This window comes from Branchiostoma floridae, chromosome 6 (genome assembly GCF_000003815.2).
Source record: "Branchiostoma floridae strain S238N-H82 chromosome 6, Bfl_VNyyK, whole genome shotgun sequence".
Lineage (NCBI taxonomy): Eukaryota > Metazoa > Chordata > Leptocardii > Amphioxiformes > Branchiostomatidae > Branchiostoma > Branchiostoma floridae.
The window spans coordinates 11,007,642-11,027,825 of record NC_049984.1 but is presented as its reverse complement, the minus strand read 5'-3'; the positions used below and the strand labels follow the sequence as shown (position 1 = coordinate 11,027,825).

General features: G+C 38.9%; 1 protein-coding gene across 1 annotated transcript; it reads left to right on the top strand.

Annotated features, from left to right (window-relative positions):
• Nucleotides 1-106: 106 nt before the first annotated feature.
• Nucleotides 107-20,050, top strand: LOC118417619 (receptor-interacting serine/threonine-protein kinase 2-like). Its single transcript, XM_035823229.1, has 13 exons — nucleotides 107-250; nucleotides 686-856; nucleotides 1,218-1,512; nucleotides 4,444-4,595; nucleotides 4,793-4,842; nucleotides 5,032-5,187; nucleotides 5,470-5,570; nucleotides 5,922-6,198; nucleotides 6,728-6,880; nucleotides 7,510-7,622; nucleotides 7,991-8,170; nucleotides 16,356-19,134; nucleotides 19,276-20,050. The coding sequence occupies exons 2-11, from the start codon at nucleotides 687-689 to the stop codon at nucleotides 8,141-8,143; spliced, it is 1,620 nt and encodes a 539-aa protein (XP_035679122.1). The 5' UTR covers nucleotides 107-250; nucleotide 686; the 3' UTR covers nucleotides 8,144-8,170; nucleotides 16,356-19,134; nucleotides 19,276-20,050.
• The last annotated feature ends 134 nt before the right edge of the window (nucleotides 20,051-20,184 follow it).

Below are 20,184 nucleotides of genomic sequence, written 5' to 3'. Positions count from 1 at the left end.
ATATTGATAACATATTACGCATCAACGAGTTGTAGTCAATAGATATTTTTACATGTAACCTGTGCCTCCTATATAGGTTTAGCACAGTCCAAAAAGCTGGTAGTAATCTTTACTTTTCACTTCCGGGTAAAAGAATGAACAAGAGTTCTGGAGTAGTTTTCGACATTCATCATAGATTAGGAGTACATATGGCTTTTCTCCCAGTATCTACAATTCTAACAATTTAATAGAGAACCACAAAACTGTGCGTGTGAGTATGAGTTCGTAAATTATTTTGCTTGAACATTAATTTAATGATTAACGAAACTTTGTGATAATAAAGGTGACCAACCGAAACTTTCACTTTAATTTAAAGTTTTAGTTTGTAAATCTATATCATAATTATAGGTTCTGTCTAATCAAGTGTCATAACATGACTGTGCTTTGATACGTTCTTGGAATGTTGGGAATATTGACTTGAAGATTTGGTGCATTTTTCAAATGCCATATTGTTGTAATGGTGACGTGCACTATATTGACTACTTGACATGAATGATGTTTTTGCACCATTTTTAAATAAGACCTTTTTTTTCATTATTAACAGGATATTTCTGTCAATAAGACTTTTTGCTCTATCGACAAGGTCTTTCTGCCAATACTCACAGAGTATGCCTATGCTGACATAACAACACATTCTCACCAACAGAATGGCTGCAAAGAGCCGTTTCAGTGTAATAAGTAAAGACAAGCTGCAGACTTACGACAATGCTCTGCTTGGGAGTGGAGGCTTTGGCTTTGTTGTAAAAGCTAAACATGTTGACTGGAGCCTGGATGTCGCAGTCAAGTGTGTTTGCTCCAAGCAGACTATGACAGAAAAGTAAGCTTATTTTTCTAATCAATCAAAACTGTTGAATACAAAATATATGATGAAAGACCTTTATTGTACATTCATGCCTCGACGGGCTAGGTACAGGTCACTGATAACAGACATGACTGATAACAGACATAACAAACCTATGCAAAAACAACAAGATACAATTAACTAGCTGAAGGTACTAAGCTAACAGGATGGTCGACATCTTCTCGCTATAATGAATATGAAACTGAATGATTATTTTGTAAAGCACAGTATGTGAAATACATACAAATAGGTAGTAACTAGTTAATGATTTTGCTATCTTTAAGAAGGTGAGAGAGCAACGTGAAATCTGATCATTTTTTTTTCTTTTTCTTTTTAGGCAACAGAAAGATCTATACCTTGAAGCAGAAAAACTGGAAGCTGCAAGATTCAAATACGTCATCCACTTCTATGGGATGTGTATTGAGCCTACGTTCTACTGCCTCATCATGGACCTGGCCGAGAACGGGAGCCTGAAGGTCCTGCTGGGGGTGGACATCCCCTGGCCGCTCAGGTGGAGAATAGCCTTTGAGACAGCGGTGGGGATGAACTTCCTACACAACCTGGCACCCAGGATTCTGCACTGTGATCTCAAGTCTGAGAACATCTTGTTGGATGAAGAATACCACGTTAAGGTGACAAAACACTTGATTAACAGTAACAGTGTGTAGACAAACACAAAACAAAACACAAAGGGATTTGTTACAATACGCGACAATCCAATCTCGTTGGGAGGTCTCGCGAGACTGTAATCTGGCCGCGCGCGCGCGTGATTTGACAGTCGGACGGTAACAGCCTTTAGCAGCCCAGCGGCTAACAATGGCTTCTCCCAGCATCGACTCGATCGAGTCAACTTCAGAGATTCGTTGTGCTATTATTTGGCAACATCCGCCGGTAAATCGGCATGCCATGAGCAGATAATATTGTTGTGAACCTATGGACTCGATATCGTGCTGTAAATTTGCAAATTTCTGGTCATTTTTCACAATTTTTGACGGGCGGTTTATGCTTGCTTGTCGTGAGAAAAACGTGCATATAGGCGCGTCGCCTTACTTGTAGTTACTCGGATAAGTTTGGCTCAAGCCGTAAATATATCCCACAAAAGCTTACAAGTACCATCATTGGATCCTTGTAGATCCAAACTCGTAAGACTTTCGGCGATTTTGACCGTAAATTAGTCGATGGCAACATATCGGCCTTTGGGAGTTTACGCGTACGTGAGTTGGGGAGGGGGGCGTGTTTCCTTGTTCGTTTTGATCAAGACGGGGTCACTTTTCCGACTATGATTTCAGTTTTCGCCAGATGAAACTCCACAAAAACGTGAACATATCGATGTAGGGTCCTTCTGGGTAGAAATCTAGCATGGTTTCAGCGGCTTTGTGGGCAACTTTTTATTGGTTAACTTTATACGTGATGAGTGGGTGTGTCTGCAAATGTATAACGTTTGGCATTTGCTGTTCTTTTTCAGATCAACGCGTCGCGATCGAAATTCACATCATCAGGGAAATACTGCAAATCATATGGATGCAATAGCCGTATTTCATGTTTTATAAAAGATGTCTTAACATATGTTCTTACTCGATCTCGTAGAGCTTTGCAATTCATGCTTTTGTGAAATGATAATTACATGTATATATCATTAGTGATTTTTCCAAATGATAGACAAGTTCTCACAGCATTTACAGTATTGACGAAAATAAGCATCCGATAAGTAATACTTTTGGGAAATGGTAATGTTTCATACACATAATCATTCAAATGTACATTGTATTAAAATGTGAACTTTCAACATCTCTGACTGTTTTTGTGTGGCATAATTTTTGCAACAAATGAGACATCGTCCTACTCAGACCTAAGACAGGTAAGCCGTAAGGTGTCCACTTCCCTGTGCTATACATAGTAGTCCACTGTATTCTGCCGATGCAGTGGTCTGGACACTCTGCATCAACAACTTCCGAAGTCTTTCTTCATACATACCATAGAGTTTCTTACCTCCTTTGGCTCTTTGAGTGAACAGCTCCGGTAGTATATATGGCTGTTTTGTGAAAGTGGTCAAGCTTTGGGATATTCTTCTTCTGCCATTCTGAGTCTACTTTAATTCGTTCGCAGAATAAATTATCCCTGCCAAAGTAGACAACGAAGTCCGCCCAATTTAAGTTACAGCAATAGACATTCCCTTGCACTTGGTGGTGGTACCTGTGTGACGTCTTGAGTGCTGCACTGCTGTCTACCTTTGTTTGGACTGCCTATTTTAGCGTGAGTCCTTTCTTTGAATGGGGACACAATGAATACACGAATGCGTTACTGGAAATACATGCAGTAGATGTTCCCGTTAAAAAGTATAAAAACGCACATTTCTAATTTCATGTTCATGGTGAAATTATCCCTTCCGAGCTGTCTTTTAACCAGACAATCCCAGTGCTTAAAGTAAGTAACGTGTTATCATCAAGTACATTTGGGGGGATCTTGAAAAATATGATGCATGTTGGCACTTTCTCTTCATTGACACACTTGGACTGACGGCTATTGCATCCATATGATTTGCAGTATTTCCCTGCTGATGTGAATTTCGATCGCGACGCGTTGATCTGAAAAAGAACAGCAAATGCCAAACGTTATACATTTGCAGACACACCCACTCATCACGTATAAAGTTAACCAATAAAAAGTTGCCCACAAAGCCGCTGAAACCATGCTAGATTTCTACCCAGAAGGACCCTACATCGATATGTTCACGTTTTTGTGGAGTTTCATCTGGCGAAAACTGAAATCATAGTCGGAAAAGTGACTCCGCCTTGATCAAAACGAACGCATATACGCGGAAACACGCCCCCCTCCCCAACTCAGGTACGCGTGAACTCCCAAAGTCGATATGTTGCCATCGACTAATTTACGGTCAAAATCGCCGAAAGTCTTACGAGTTTGGATCTACAAGGATCCAATGATGGTACTTGTACGCTTTTGTGGGATATTTTTACGGCTTGAGCCAAACATATCCGAGTAACTACAAGTAAGGCGACGCGCCTATATGCACGTTTTTCTCACGACAAGCAAGCATAAACCGCCCGTCAAAAATTGTGAAAATGACCAGAAATTTGCAAATTTACAGCACGATATCGAGTCCATAGGTTCACAACAATATTATCTGCTCATGGCATGCCGATTTACCGGCGGATGTTGCCAAATAAAAGCACAACGAATCTCTGAAGTTGACTCGATCGAGTCGATGCTGGGAGAAGCCATTGTTAGCCGCTGGGCTGCTGAAGGCTGTTACCGTCCGACTGTCAAATCACGCGCGCGCGCGGCCAGATTACAGTCTCGCGAGACCTCCCAACGAGATTGGATTGTCGCGTATTGACTTGAGTATGCTTTATTTCTAGTCTTGTACTTACGTTGTAGCAATTGCCAGTGTGTTTTGTTGGTACCATACAATGATAAAATGATGTCTTCCTTACTGTGATTTCTTTGAAAGTTAGTCAACTTTTAAAAAGTACCTTTTCTACTCCAAAAGGACCATTATGTCTATTTCTTGCTTCCAGATTTTAAATTTTATATTTCTTGTGCAGATTACAGATTTTGGACTTGCCAGATGGAAAAGCGTCACGGGTGTGACATCTATAGCTGATCAAGGCATTGCAGGGGGCACAGTTACACATATTCCCCCAGAGTCCTGGGAAGATATCAACTGTAAACCTGACACTCCTTGGGATGTTTACAGGTTTGTGCCATAGCTATCTTACAGTGTGGTAATGTTGTGAATTTAGAAACAGTTCATTGCTTTATCTATTATAATGTACTTTCATGTAGGAGACCAATAGGTTCTCTACTGCGTGTAGCATTTTGTCGGATGTAAATTTCCTGCAGGAAAGCACATAACTTGTATGCTCCTTAACAGCTGTCTTCTGTCTGTTACAGCTATGGTGTTGTACTGTGGGAAATCCTTGCAAGGAAACAACCATTTGAGCGTAAGTCACAGAGAATCTTTAAATTTATGTGTAAAAGTTTTCATTGTTAAATGTACTAAGAATTTTCCAATTCCCAACCAGCATAAGCTTTGTTTCTTACGTTTAGTATTAGAGTATCATGATGTTATAATCATGCCTTTGGTTTGTAAGTAGTATGATACATGTATAATCATATTGTGTGTGTTTCAGATGCTCATAACTCAGCCCATATTGAGATTGCTGTGACTGGAGGACAAAGACCAGATGAAAGTCTCATTCCAACAGAACCCCAAGAATGTGTGGACTTTAGTCGCCTGATGAGAAAATGCTGGTCTCAGAAACCTGAGGACAGACCTAGCTTCAAAGGTGAGCCACAAAATGTGTAAAAATGTTCTACTGTATAGGTCACGTTGATAAAAGGTTCAAATACACCATGTTATAGATTTGAGTAAATAACTTATTAATAGATAGTTTCATAGTTCACAATATTGTAATATTGTACTAATAGCCTGGAGTCCAACCTTGTTTGCTTTTGTCCGCTCCCGAAGGTTGCTATCTGCGACCTTCGGGAGCTGACTAAAGCAGACAAGGCTGGACTCCAGGCTAATGTTGTACAAGCCTCTGAAAAGTCTATGTGTATTGCTGCAGATTGTGTAGATACCATAGACCCGATCTACCATAGATACAAGCAAGAGGTTCCTTCTGCCATAGCTGCCTTACAAAGTGGGTCATCAAGCAATAATACTGCTGTAAGTACAAGTTCAATTTTCATGGACGTGTGTTTTTATTACATGTTTTGAAACAAAATATATGTTTTGATTCATCATAAATTCATATCCACAAAAGAGAGACAAGGTTATGTTTGTGCTAAAACATTTGCAATTTTACAATAAAACTTAATTTGTTTTGTATTTTTGAGAGAATGATTGTGGTCCATGGGATATAGGAGAATTCTTTTACACAACGAGAATTCTTGTACACAGCGAGGGTCAGGGCTCCATTTGGGGGGGGGGGGGAGTCGGAAAGTGTAAGCAAAGTGAATACTAACTGTGAAAAAGAATTCTCCTATATTCTACCATTGTGGTCCATGTTTTTTACAGGGGTCGAAGTCAAGTGTTTCATTCGCACAAGCTAAACTGGCTGACCTGAAGCTTGAGGAGGTGGTCAGACACTTCACTGGTGGGGCAGCACCTCAGCTGGATGAAGCTGTGCCCATTCAAGTACAGTCTGGCCGGGGGGGTCAGTACCAGCCACAGCAGTCTGGCCAGGGGGGTCAGTACCAGCCACAGCAGTCTGGCCAGGGGGGTCAGTACCAGACACCACCAGTAGGGGGAGCCTGGGGTGGTGGTGAACCCCAGGGAGCCCACAATATCCCAGGTAATGGTATCAAACTACTTTACCAGAAGACAAAATTAGACATTTATTTTGCTGTAACAATTAACCTCAACTCTCATATGGTTGCCATGAAACCGCCACATCAATAAATCATTGTTATAGAGGCCTTCTCAACATTGTCTTGAACACCTACATGTAAAGTGCATACATCAAGATTGCCGATGCTGCATTGGTGCATTTCTTCAAAGGACTTTAAATCCATGTATTTTTCTCATGTGGTGGTATTATGACATCCCGTGGAATTATGAAAGTTGATGTTACAGTAAAGATATTGGGTAATTTAAGTGAGAAGAATTGAAAGTTCTTGACTCTAAGTTGATTTCTATGTTCCTTTACTTTAATTGTTTCCTCTTTTGTATTAATATTTATTTATCAATTTGTTGTATTGGTTTGTGTAGTGGCCTTAAAAAGGTCAGACCTTTAAAGCAACAGCTGTTTCAACATACCTGCCACTGTAAAATAAAAGAATAATAAAAGAAATAAATACCACCTTTTTAAATTTGTTGTACAGGTGTAGGTGCAGGAATGAATATCAACATGGAGAGCTGTCAGAATGTCATCATTGGAGATGGTAATGTTCTCAATGTAAACTATGGAACACAGCCTTCCAGTGCTAAAAGGAAAAACACTCCAATGCCAAAAAACTCAGCACCTCAAGTTTCAAGTATGTGTAGAAGTAATAAAATGCTTTATATTTATTTTGAATTTTGTTTGTTTTTCACACATTTCTGCTTTATCTCTTCCTTTTTGTTACAACTAGGGGTGGGTACCGGTACAGAAAATTCAGGTCCAGGTTTGGTTCAGGTCCAGACGATCAGGTCCAGGTCCGGACCTGAACCTGGACCTGATGCAGTATGATTCATACCAATGGTCCATTTCACTACAAAGAAATCTGTTTGGTGAAGTATTAGACTCCCACTGGCGTTTTAAAATCCTACAACGCTAACTGCACTTGTACAATTGGCTGTAAAACTTGGTAGAAATTATGATAAACTCTACTCTACTTCACTGTTGTTATTTTCTTCCACCTGCAAGCACCAAAACGTGTGAATGCCTGATAAAATAATCTGTTAATTTTCCAATCGGTCCAACATCTGGTCCACCTAATTTTTTCAGGTCCGGTTTTTCTGGACCGGTCCAAGAAGAAAAACCGGTTTTGTACCGGTACGCAGTACCGATACCCAGCCCTAGTTACAACATTGACTTTTAAGCATAATGTACCAGAAAAGCTAAATTCAATGTGTACAACAGCTATCAGCTAGGATTTCTCTGACTACTTGTAACCTCTATCAGACCCAGAGAGGCCAGTGACCAACAAGATGTTTCAGGCAGTTTCTGCCCACATCGGCAGGGAGTGGAAAAAGCTGGCACGTGAGCTGGACCTGACGGAGCCACAGATTGATCAGGTTGGACACAAATTGTGCTTCATAGTATGTCTATTCTACTTTTTATGACTTGCAAACCTAATGCTAGTTCACCTATATTCCCTGTTTAGAAAAAGGTACACCATATCTATGGACACCATGTTGTACAATAGAGATCTAGATAAACAAACAAATTTGACTGACTTAGTTCAATTAAAACTGCAGTATTTTGAAAATATTGCGATTTGTAACCACAGTTCGTTGACTCAATATCCTGAGTACTCAGTTTCAAAAACACTCAGCTATTGGTTACTCAGGGTATAAACATAAATTAGCATTAGCTGATGATTTTCCTCCAGAGTTGATACACAACCAGTATTTGAAGAGTCACAAACTGTCCCACTGTACAGGTGCAGTATGACTACCACCATGAGGGCCTGCTGGAAATCACCTACCAGATGATGATTAAGTGGAAGCAACAGAATGGCAAGCAGGCCACAGTTGGCAAACTGGCTCAGGCCTTTGGCAATATTGGCAAAGGTTACCTTGCCAAGGACCTGTAGCACAGTCACAGTAGGCAGCAATGTGAGGTAACAGTGCTTGTGTTATTTTGTTCCGTTATTTTCCTATTCTTGGAGGGGGGGTAGGTACATGTCAGATGGTACACATTAAGAAGTAGAGCATAGCTTTGGGTGATTTTATAATATTTTTCATCTATTTCATGGAATAGGCCTGTTATTGCCATGGTGAAAATTTGATCTAGAATCTCTCGATGATACTACAGCTAGTACAGTAGTATTGTTATCTTTAAAAGTCTTCCAATGCTGCAAAAAAATTGTATCAATAGTTGTTACAGTTTTACACATGTATATGTAGATTCTACTAGATGTTAATTAAGTGATGGTAAGGATGTAATGCCCTAATGTGAAGTTGCAATATTGAGATATACTGATAGGTGGCCCCCATGAATAATGTAAGATTGCATATTTCCCTCCACTTATATTGGAGATGCATTGAACGGTTGTTTTTTGTGGCTTGTCAGGCAAGATGTGATGAAGTATCATATGTATATATAAATATATACTTTCCAACTACCGGAGATTTTTAAAAAGCTTTTTAGACTGAATTTGAGACAACCCCTATCGTTTTCTTGTATCAAATTTGCCAACAATATCAGTGACACTGATTTCCATAGAAAAATGTTTTGTTTTATGTAGAAGATATACATAGTTTGATTGTAGGCATTCAAACTGCATGATGAAACAGCAATGAATTTTCCGGCGTACTGTGGCATGGATGCTAGATTGAATGTCAATGACCCACGAAGTGCTCATAGAAGATTAAAACCATAAAACTAATTGCCGGTGCAAGCAGTACCCGTTGGTGTTTGACGAGCTCAGAATTGAGGTTGGATGGCACTATTTTTCATGTAAATGTGTGTTGAATAGGTACAAAGGGTACATTTTAGACAGGGGAAATGGGTACAATGTGCTCCATCACCTGGCACTTTTTGTTCATAATCATAGTGCATTATGCCACTCATGTGCCAAAATTCTCAGTGCATTGTAGAAAATCATTTGGAAAATACATTTGATTAAATTCTATTTGGAATATTTCAAATACAGTCAAACCTGTATTAGCGGCCACCTTTGCATAATGGCCACCTGCCCATAGTGGCCACTTTTTGTCGGTCCCTTGGATTCGTAATGATTAAGAAATAGGCTTAGCGGCCACCTGTCCAACGCGGCCACGGCCACACGATTTCCGGTCCCGCAGGTACAAAAACACTGCCGATAACGGCCACGCGGACCGCTGATCTATGTTTCGGCACGCGATCGACTATATACAGCTGCCGTATGGTCACCCTACGCCGGATTTAAAACCTCTTTGATTTATTTTCAAAACAAAACTTCGTAAACTGGCGCTACCCATACCCGCCGACAAACGAGTTCATATAAGGTCAATAGACGACACCAATATTACGGAGGTAAATTGCGTTAAAGATACGTTCTAATACACTACCGCTTAGGTTAATTTTCATCACAAAAACTTTCTGAATGAATTGTTACAAAGACAAAATAATATGAACTTCAGGCTATGGTGGATTTTTCTTACATTTATTTAGAGATAAGTCTAAAATGACGAGACTTTTCTTGTGAGTACACATTAGCATAATGGGCGAACCTGACGTGTGAACGCGGGAGGGAACACACGGACGGCGAAGTATCAAAGGATACAAGACGAAAGATCAAAGAAATATGATGACGATACCGGTCTCTTCAGACAATATAAACTGTAGAACATTTAAAACTTTTTATAGCTTTTATTTTCTTAATACATATAGTGTAAAAATCATCGCAGTACATGTACAGTACTGTATTATGTGAATAAAGATCAGTGGGTACTAAAACCATGTGTAACTTATTGCTTGTGGTCAATTAATTAGCATATTCTCTATAGGGACCACCTCTCTATAGTGGCCAATTTTGACCAGTCCCTTGAGTGGCCGCTATAGACAGGTTTGACTGTACTTCTTTTGGTTAACTTAAAACAATAGAAACAAAGAGGGGGGATGTATTCTTCCTAACCACCTAACTCAATGTCTGGGCTACAAGAAAGCCTGAACAGCAGAACTGATATGCCATCAGAATAAAACCTGATAAAAGCTCCTTGCTATAAGCTAGAAAAAGCCCCTTCACCAAGCCTGCTAAGTATGCTATATATTCTCCCCTCCTGCCAGGCTATGTGGAACAGTCCTAATGCCTGGCACCACCCCTGGCATTGTTCTTGAGACATCAGAGCTCTTAGAATATCAGCCTATTTAACAGGTGGGCTGAATGATAAGGCATACAGGAAAGAAGCTTTTGGTGCAATCATGTACATCTGGAAATACTGCATATCAAGTGTAAAAGTACACATTATGAAGACATATTGAATTTTCATTTGAAAATATATGCATTCTTGATAGTGCATTGCAGACTGGAAATGCTGAAATGTTTATCTACTATTATTTCTATTTAAGTATTTGTAATTGTCTGCACCTTTTCAGCCTTGAAACGATGATAAACAATGGTTTACATGAGGCAGTAAATGTCTGCCCATTTGATAGATACTGTCGAGAGAACCGTTCCAGCCAATCCCATTCTTGCTGGGTCATCATGGGTAAAGTTATGGCACATTAATCTACATGTATTGATTTTTCCACTACAAGGAAGCAAGTTGTGGGTCATGGCCACACAGCGATCGTTAATCATTGGTTTCAGGTCAAAACTCAATGTGTCAATAACAGAAAAACACCTGATGTTAGCATGTGGCCCTATACATCTGGTGAAAACATTAACAATATTTTTATCGTGCCCAAAATTAAATTGCCAAACCAGAAAATTGCTTGTTTTAGCTCTTTTTGTGAATAATTGATACTTTGTGGTGATATCATGTACAAATGACAATTTTTAGAAAACATATCAAGCCTGTGTATTGTTCCATTCAGCCTACCTTGACCAGGTGTTTTGCATAGCAACAACACTGCTGCAGGCCCGCCCCTGTCAATCACCCTGCCATTCCTGACTTTTCTTTTTAAGGCCTCAGACCAATCAGTCAAACCTTCAGGGAGAAATTTGCTCTCCCCAATCGGCTTTTAACCTACTTACGGATCAGCCAGGCTTTTGTATAGCTATAGAAACTCGTTTACTGAAAAATTTGCTGCAAAGAATCAGTCCCTGATAGCAGCAAATGACATCTATAATCGAAATTGTTGTCTACGTGATCGCAGCCACAGCCATGATGTATAGTTAGGAGGAACGATTGTGCAGGTAAAACGGCTTGCCGCGAGCCAGTCCAATCTGTATGCAGAGTCAGTTTTAGGGGTGGACATTAATGTTTCATAGTGGTCGGTGCTGGGGAGAATAGCCAGGAGGCTACTTAAGCCAGAATTGAGGGGAATGGCGCTGCATAGTTCATGGCAGGGTCAGGTAAAACCATGACCTACCAGGTGATTTTAGGGACCGTCCATTTTGCACAGAGTGAAACATCAAAGAAAAAGGAAATGGTGGATGGATGTTGTATGTAGGTCTGAAAATAATCTTGTGAAAGATTTTTTTTTTCTTTTCAAAAGCTTCATCGATGTTTGTATCATTGAATCAGATTAATAATGGGTATCTGTTTGTATCATACCATTTCTATCACAGATGTGGGTTTCCATTTATTGGCTTGGCTTGCAAGGGGCAAACCTCTCTGTGATGACGTGTTGTTGTGGCTAGTTCTCATGTTTTGGCTCATTTTGTTTTTTGACTTGCCTCATCATATGACTGAAAGAAAACAAGCGCACTACCCAAAACACAGAAAATGTCTTACAAATTTACATATCATCTCATAGGTGTCCCACAGTTTTGAAATTCTACTGTCCACTGTTTTGCTGTAATGTTACTGCTATGAATATGTAAGATGTAAAGTTAACATTATTACAGAGTGACATGTTTCACTGAGCATGCCATAGTGAGAAGTTGACCTTGTAGATATGCATCTACAACCTAAAAAGGGCTAAAGTCATTTTTAGAAAGGAATGGAATTGTAATTCCCAAACCTTCCACAGGTTCTACCTTTGATAAAGGACTAAGGGGATTATCCTGATCTACTAGTATATCAGGTAGACATGCTATACTAAAATAGATACTTATTTTAAATGGCAGGTGTGTTCAGTCTTTGTGTTTGTGGAAAACATTGTCACAGTTTTCCCCCTTCCATTTCCTTCCTGTTGTTTTTGCATGACTGTTAATTAACTGTTTTGAATACATCCTCCAAACATTCCATAGAAGACTGCCATACTTTTGTGTTATGCTAAAAACATAACAGTCTATCTCCCTCTGCTCCAGATTGTATAGAATCTGATATAGTCTATAGAAATGAGTGGCCATGACAATACACCTACAGATGTCAGTCGCATTTTTTAATCACCACATTGTGTCTTTTTTGGAGGGAGATTTTGATTTTCTGGTAGCCATTTACAAGCTTTCATTACATGCACCCATCTCTGTCTACTGGACGCTCCCCTTCAGTGAACACTACTAAAGATTGCCGAAATCCCCCAGGACATTGGGCATTAATATGAATACCAATGTAAGCCACTCTGCAAAATAAATCAAATAGAGTGTTTTATTACATCAAGGCAGGTACTAAAAATCCTAGAAAATATCTCTTTTTAATGTGTTCTTCTTTGACATACTGCATCTTTTCTCTGATAAATAAACATTATTTTGTTTTCTTTTACCATTCTCATGCATTTTGATATTATCTGTCTTCCGTTGGTCACCTAATACATGTACTAAAGAATACTGGCATATGGTTGATTTCTTCTGTACTGGACTACATGTAGGTTAAACAGCTACTGTATACTGCCTTATTAGTATTCTAGTTGTGTCTTGAGCTAAGAGGCACTGGCAATTCCAAGACTAATTTACATTTCTAGTGTACATGTACATATGTGCAACCAATGCCCTTCGTTGCATTTCATTACTTTTCGTCAGAATATAAAAATATGAGAGCCTTTTACCATGTACCTGTCTGGGGCCTTTACCAAGTGGGAGATAAATTCAAACCCGTACAAGTGACCACTTCTACATAGGGACCACCTGGCCAATGTGATGATGTCCCTTAGATATTTTTTTCCCATTGACACAAACATCTCTATGTAGTGGCCACCAGTCAACAAGGACCAGATTTTGTCAGTTCCCAAAAATCTTCTTTGGCAGTTTTGACGTCACAAGTATGAGGGGGAAACAGAATAAAACATGCAATGGTTGAGAAATTCACATACATCATCTGCATGTCATTTATTCAGAACTCCTTGTCTTTTAACAGTTCCAGTCTTTCAAGTCACCTGTCGTAGGCCCCAAAGATATACGGACTAGTCAATTTACTGGGAAAACCTTCTGCATGCAGAACAAGGCAATTTATGTTACACTTTTACCTCCCAAAGCCAGAACAATTAGTTTGAGTGAAAGCATGATCCCTCACCAGGTTTTCCAATAAAGATCCTACCAATGATCCCTCTGTTAATCGCTTTCCTTCATCAGCAGATCTTCAGGCAATGACTGCTATCAAAAAGCTACATGTACAACTGCAAGACATGTTTCCAATCAATTTAAGATTATCTTCTTGGAAAGTAAAGCAGGTTTGGTATTTACTAGGACTTATGCTTGAATGTCAACTTGTGTCATTTCCTGTCGGTGTGACAACTGTTACAGTAGAACTGAAGTTATTAATTTTAAAGGGAGATCAGTATGTGTCTGCCTGTTGCAAGTAATTTGTGCATAATGGCTTCCATGCTGGGCCACTCAGACAATACATCTTTATTACATGAATTCAGGGCATATGGAAACAATAGATGATTTAGCAACATCCGTATCCTACAAAAAGCATTGACTTGAATGTGTTTCCTCTTCTGAGAGGTACCATTTTTTGTCAGACTTCTTTTCGCGAACAGGAAAAAGGTCGTGTTGCATCTGCTGGTACTGAAAAGCTTGTGATAAATATGAGAAACATGCCAGTGTGTTACTTTGGCCTGAGTTGGGTCATTTTGGCTAAGAGAAATATACTGTCAGTGATGCATTGCCCCCATTTTCATCTTCAATCTGTCCATGTACAGCCCGGCCCACAGGCAATCATATCACAGCATTAGAAGTCAGAACCTGTAGGGCCGCTTCCTGTGATGTTGGCAGCAGCAGCATCCATACATGTACATGTACGTTTGCTGAGTATATCAAATTTTGCATACACTAATCTGTTATACTGGCATGTTAGATTGCCTGTCATGACAAGCATGGTAAATAATGAGGTTCTGTAGGGAGGTACTGTTGTTGCATTTAAATCTAATAGCTTAAGATCTACTCTTGGGAGACATGCAGAACATGTAGGTCGTACATTGTAGGGATTTTTTGTCTCTTCATCCATACTGAGTTGTTTACTTTGTCACATTATTTTCCATGAAACTTCCCATGATATTTTTCCCACTCAGCTAATGTTATAAATTCTGTAGATAATTTTTTTTTCATTTCTGAGTAAGTTCCAAAGATATGCTGCTGCATACGTTGTTTACAGCATCTGATAATTTACAACACAGTGTCATCTTTCTGATTGATGCAGTTAAATTAAGACACCTAAATTAAGATACAGTCAAAACATTCTGTGTAATATATTAGAATTGGATTAGCAAAGCCAACGACTATAGGGTTGTGCTAGTATCATCTGATAGCATTGTAGTTTGTATGGATTATTCAATTTATAATTTCACCTGATATTACAGTAGGATCTGTAGGGCAATATTTCTATGGCTATAGTCACTGTTTATATCTCAATTCAATCCTAGAGGTTACCAGCATGCAATCTGAGGTGATCCAACTTTCTTGAATGCTGCAAAAATTACCATATCAGAAAATCTTGAAACATATGAAAATAAAAAACCTGATTCATATGACACAATTTACACAACTTACAGTATTAATAATATTGGCACACAAAGCAACTGTTTCAGTAATTTACATGACTGATGTTGTCCCTGCTGTGCTGATGCTAATGATAAGATCATGATCCTCCCTCTCCATTTGGACTATTGTCTGTCCACCCAGGGTGTCCACTCCATGTGTCATAATGATTTGTTACAGTTGCTGCTAGGAAAGGGTCAGACTGATCTGGGACTGAGAGCAGGACAACCTTTATGCAGAACCAATCAATAGCTCAGTGTCCTGGGATTGAGATGAAGACATGTCTTGATATATCAGAAATGAAGTCTCACGAATGTTAGCAATTAGGAGTCAAAGAAGCACTAATGAAATTTTATCTGCATCCCTTAGACTTAGAGATTTTTCTGTCCATTCTGGATAAAGATAAATATAGTAATAATTATTTAAATGTAATAAATGGAAAGTGGATGAAATAGCGATGACTTCCCTGTTCTATTGGAAAACCATTTGTTCAAGCTTCAATATGTCTGGACCAAATGGTCTTCTGTCCTGCAGTGTGCGCACAATGAAATTTTGATAAATGCCATGGATCTTCCATGTCCGTGAGTACATGTGTACTTATAGGAGTAGTGAAAAATGGCAGGATATTGGCAACTTTCACTATTTTAGCACAATATTGTATTGCACTTAGCCTGACAAAAATCACGCTCCTAGTGGCAGGCCCTACAGTTGCCACCACCTAGGAGGGGGTCATTAACCACAGCCAGCAAATTTGTCTCATTTGTTGAAGCTTGTTGGTAGAAGTATTTTGACAAAACCACCATTTTCATCAACAACCTTTGAGTTACTAGTAGTTTTACTTGCATGTAGCACATATTAATCTCCAAGCAGATCCTACAGTAGCATAAGATAGTATCAAAATCTGCCAGAGGAGTGAAGCCAGCCTAGGAGTGTGCTCCGGTACCACATATGGTGATATTTCTGGTAGATGAAAAATTCACCACTTAGAAGATCTGCAAATCGAATGCATCTATAGAAAAGTGAGACAAAACCACACATCGGCTTGGGGATTAGTGTATTTCTCAGCATATTTGAAAGTTATGACCTTAATAACGTTACAACTGAAGGGCATGGAAGTTTTACAGCATGCTAGCATCTTTGTTCTAAGCTGTAAGCAGATTCCATCAGATTTATTTTGCCTTCTGACAAATATGAATAGGAAAAAGGTCAGTGCCATAAGACTCAGGAGACTTGAGAAAATGTGAGTCAGCCTTCCTGGGCTCCTTGAAGATGGTAATCTTTGTTTTATCTCTTTCAGGTCATCATTCTCTACCACATGATGAAGAAGTTTCCTGTTAGGAGATGGAATCTGCCAACATCATGACTACTATTGCTCTAGTCACCATCATAATGATGCTTAAGTGTTGAATGCCATTGAATGCAGTCTTCTCTCCCAGTTGTAGTCATAAAAACAGCCATGCGGCATGCATGGTTAAAAAGAATTTATTGTCTTTTACTGTGAGGCGTAAGTCCCCTACTGGTGGAGAATGTGTCTTACTGACATTTGCAACAGATGATTGTAAAGATATAGCTGCCTGACAATTTCATCCAATGAGAAAGGCTATGTATGAATAAGTCATCCGCTGCTCTGATGGTAGCCCTTACCGGGTGGTTTATGCAAGGAGAAATTTAATTCCTTGGTTGATGTAGATGTAGATGTAATGATTGAATGACACAAAATCTCTAAATCATATCCTTTACATAACTCCACTTCTTGTAATGTCTGCACTGCTAGTAATGTCTTCCTAAGAGGCTTTTTGATTTAAAACAATGATGATGAGACCATGATGTACATGTTTTCTGAAGGAAAAAAGATTTTTAGAATGTACCTGCCTACCTGTAACCTGGAATCCTGTCAAACGTGGATTGGTCGGGCTTTCTTTGGGGCAAGAGAGGCTTTTCCCCATCTAGGTCTTTATCTAGTCTCTATCAGACTGAATATGCTGGCTATTACAGGGAGAATAATAGGGGAGTTTTGCTACCAGAGGAGTTGGTCAGCTGACTCCCCTGGCCAATTTTCTGATTTTTTGCCAAATTCTATGATCCCCGTACTCCATGTAAGAAGGCCTGGTGGAAGCTAATCTTTAGCACTTGGAAGTAGTTTTAGGCAGCTTGGGTTTGGCCAAACTACATCGATGCCAAATTTAACTTCTACTGCAACCTGGTGGGAAAGATTACCCCAGCAACAGAAAGCTCCATCTACACCAACCCATCTTAGACTGGATGCCAGGTTAGCCTACCTGACATAATGTAAGTAGTATTGTAAGCATATTTTAAACCAATGGTGAGGCAGTTCTCAGTTTATGATATGAAATTGCTATTTATGGCAGCCATAAAATATACCGGGTAGGCTTTAAAAAAATTGCTTGCACAAGCAATACCCTCCTTGTAATCAGGAAACTGGACATGGTGAAATAAGGAACAATCTTAAGTTTTTCAACATGAAAGTCAAGTTCAGAGATTGGCAACATTAATTGAGGTGCCTGTAGCTAGTGCTGTATCCTTGGATTGACATATCTGGAAGAGGAATGTTTCCAATAACATTGTATAAAGATAAGTGAGAATTCAATTGACTTTATTGGAAATATACCAACTACATGTACAATGTATGCCATGCTCAATGCCACACATAAGTCATAATCTGTATATTACAATCAATCAGGCACAATTTCTGCATTTGGTTATTGATTTTGTAATTCGTGAATAATTTTGGCTCACCCTAAAGACTATGAACGTTGATAACATCAGATAAGTTATTTATTTCAGGGATTAATTCTGACTCTGCACACTTTTGTCCGCCTGAGGTATCACCAGGCGTACAGGGTCATCTTGATGTAGATTCTCCAAAGAGCCATCTCCAAGGAGACCCTTGTTTTGATGTATGGGATCTTAGGAATGTTGCAGATTGGCAGCATTCCATAGATCTGTATCTTTACCTTTGTCATGAATAGTTGGCTCCAGGATTGACTAATGCCCAAGTATGGTAAAACTTTTTCAAAGGGACTTGCTGGAGATTGAGTGCATCTGATGCACATAGAACCAAATTTAAGAAAATCGCTCACTCACTCACTCACTCACTCACTCAGTCTCATAGGTAGTAGAACTTGAAGTAGGGAAGGTCTATCTGTCCACAAAATATTTCAAGTTGTTTTTTTTTCACTGCTGACTGAGGTTTGAGGTCTCCACAGTTATTTCAAGGGCATGATCCTCAACTATTTGTAAGAACATTCCTTTTTCTTTTTATCTAGTGTCCTTTCAAACGTTTGGTGCTTTGAAGCAGGAAAAAGAGAATTGCCACTATATGTGGAATATGGAACAAATGGTAGAAGGCATCAGTGTTTTAGGTATGCAATTTGTGTATTTCCAAATCACTAGTACTATACATGTAGCAAACATATACACCATGCATTCATTCATATACTGATAGCTTACCGTCTGGTATGCCTGAATTGAGCAACCCTCCAATCCAGCGTCCATCCATCAAGGAAAGGTATTGATGCCAATCACATGGATTGTGACCAGATGACACTTCTGTTGATCTGTCTTGATCGAGTGTCATCTGAACAGAAGTGTTTGACAGAGAGGGCGGATATTGTCCACGGTTACTGTATCTGATTAATAATCAACATTGTTGGGAAGTCTTCAGGTTCCCAGATTTGTTCTTCCTTGGTGTTTCAGTGCACACTTTGAGTATTTGACCACAACAGATGTGTGATATTGTTGCACATTGTATCTGAAACAAAGACTAATTGATAAGGTTCCTAGGATCATTTGTGAAGTCTTCAGGTTCCTGGATATGTTATTCCTTGGTGTTTCAAAGAACACTTTGTGTATTTGACCACAACAGATGTGTGTTATTTTTGCACATTGTATCTGAAACAAAGACTAATTGATAAGGTTCCTAGGATCATTTGTGAAGTCTTCAGGTTCCTGGATATGTTATTCCTTGGTGTTTCAAAGAACACTTTGTGTATTTGACCACAACAGATGTGTGTTATTTTTGCACATTGTATCTGAAACAAAGACTAATTGATAAGGTTCCTAGGATCATTTGTGAAGTCTTCAGGTTCCAGGATATGTTATTCCTTGGTGTTTCAAAGAACATGTTGTGTATTTGACCACAACAGATGTGTGTTATTTTTGCACATTGTATCTAAAAACAAAGACTAATTGATCAGGTTCTTAGGAAGCCTCTAAACCTACTGTACTCATGCAAAGTACCTTTGTATTGCAAAGAATGGGATCATCCTTGTAGGTGGTGTTTTTCAGGGTGATGATAGAAATTAATGGATCTTCTTATCTTTTGTTTGACAAAGAAGCCATGCCATGTTCATGAATATTGCATCACAGAAAGTCCCTTGATCACTAATTAGTCTAATAGACTGCCTCAACTCTTAGCACTTCTTTAGTCTTGCATCAAGTAATTTGCTGTAATTAATTCTGTGTAAAGAAAAGGGCAGTATAGGTTATTCTAGTGCCACTAGATTTGGTTCAACTTGCACATGGACCAAGGAGGTTCTTGCATGACTATATCCTGGCAACTCTCTTTACCTTCCTGATCGAAGCAATATTTGAAGTAATTACAGCAAGCTATTTATGTCAGATTTAGTTTTACAATTACAAATGATAAGGGTGAACCGTGGCTGAGAATAAGTATTAGAAAAAGAATGTCTTGTTATTTTTAACAGGAACACATGTCCTAATAAACATCTATTTCTACTGTATTATAAATTTTATGTCACAAAGAAGATAAACTTGTGTTGACACATTTCATCATTTTCAAATGAAGATTCCACTAAACAACATGCAAGTTGTTGAGTGTGTATGTATAAAATTGACCACAAATATGTCAAGTTTATGTAACGTTATATGATACACGTATGTACAGTAACTTTACATGGCCTTGTGATATTAAAGAAGCAGTTTTTATTAAATGAAATCAAAAGTCGTTGTGTTTAGTTTGTTCATCTGCATAGATTTGATGGTTATGTCTCGATTTCCTTGATTCCTTATATAGTACTACGATGTATATGTCAACTTTCCCAGTGATCCTAGACTCATCCTAGTAATGTCAAGACTCATGATTT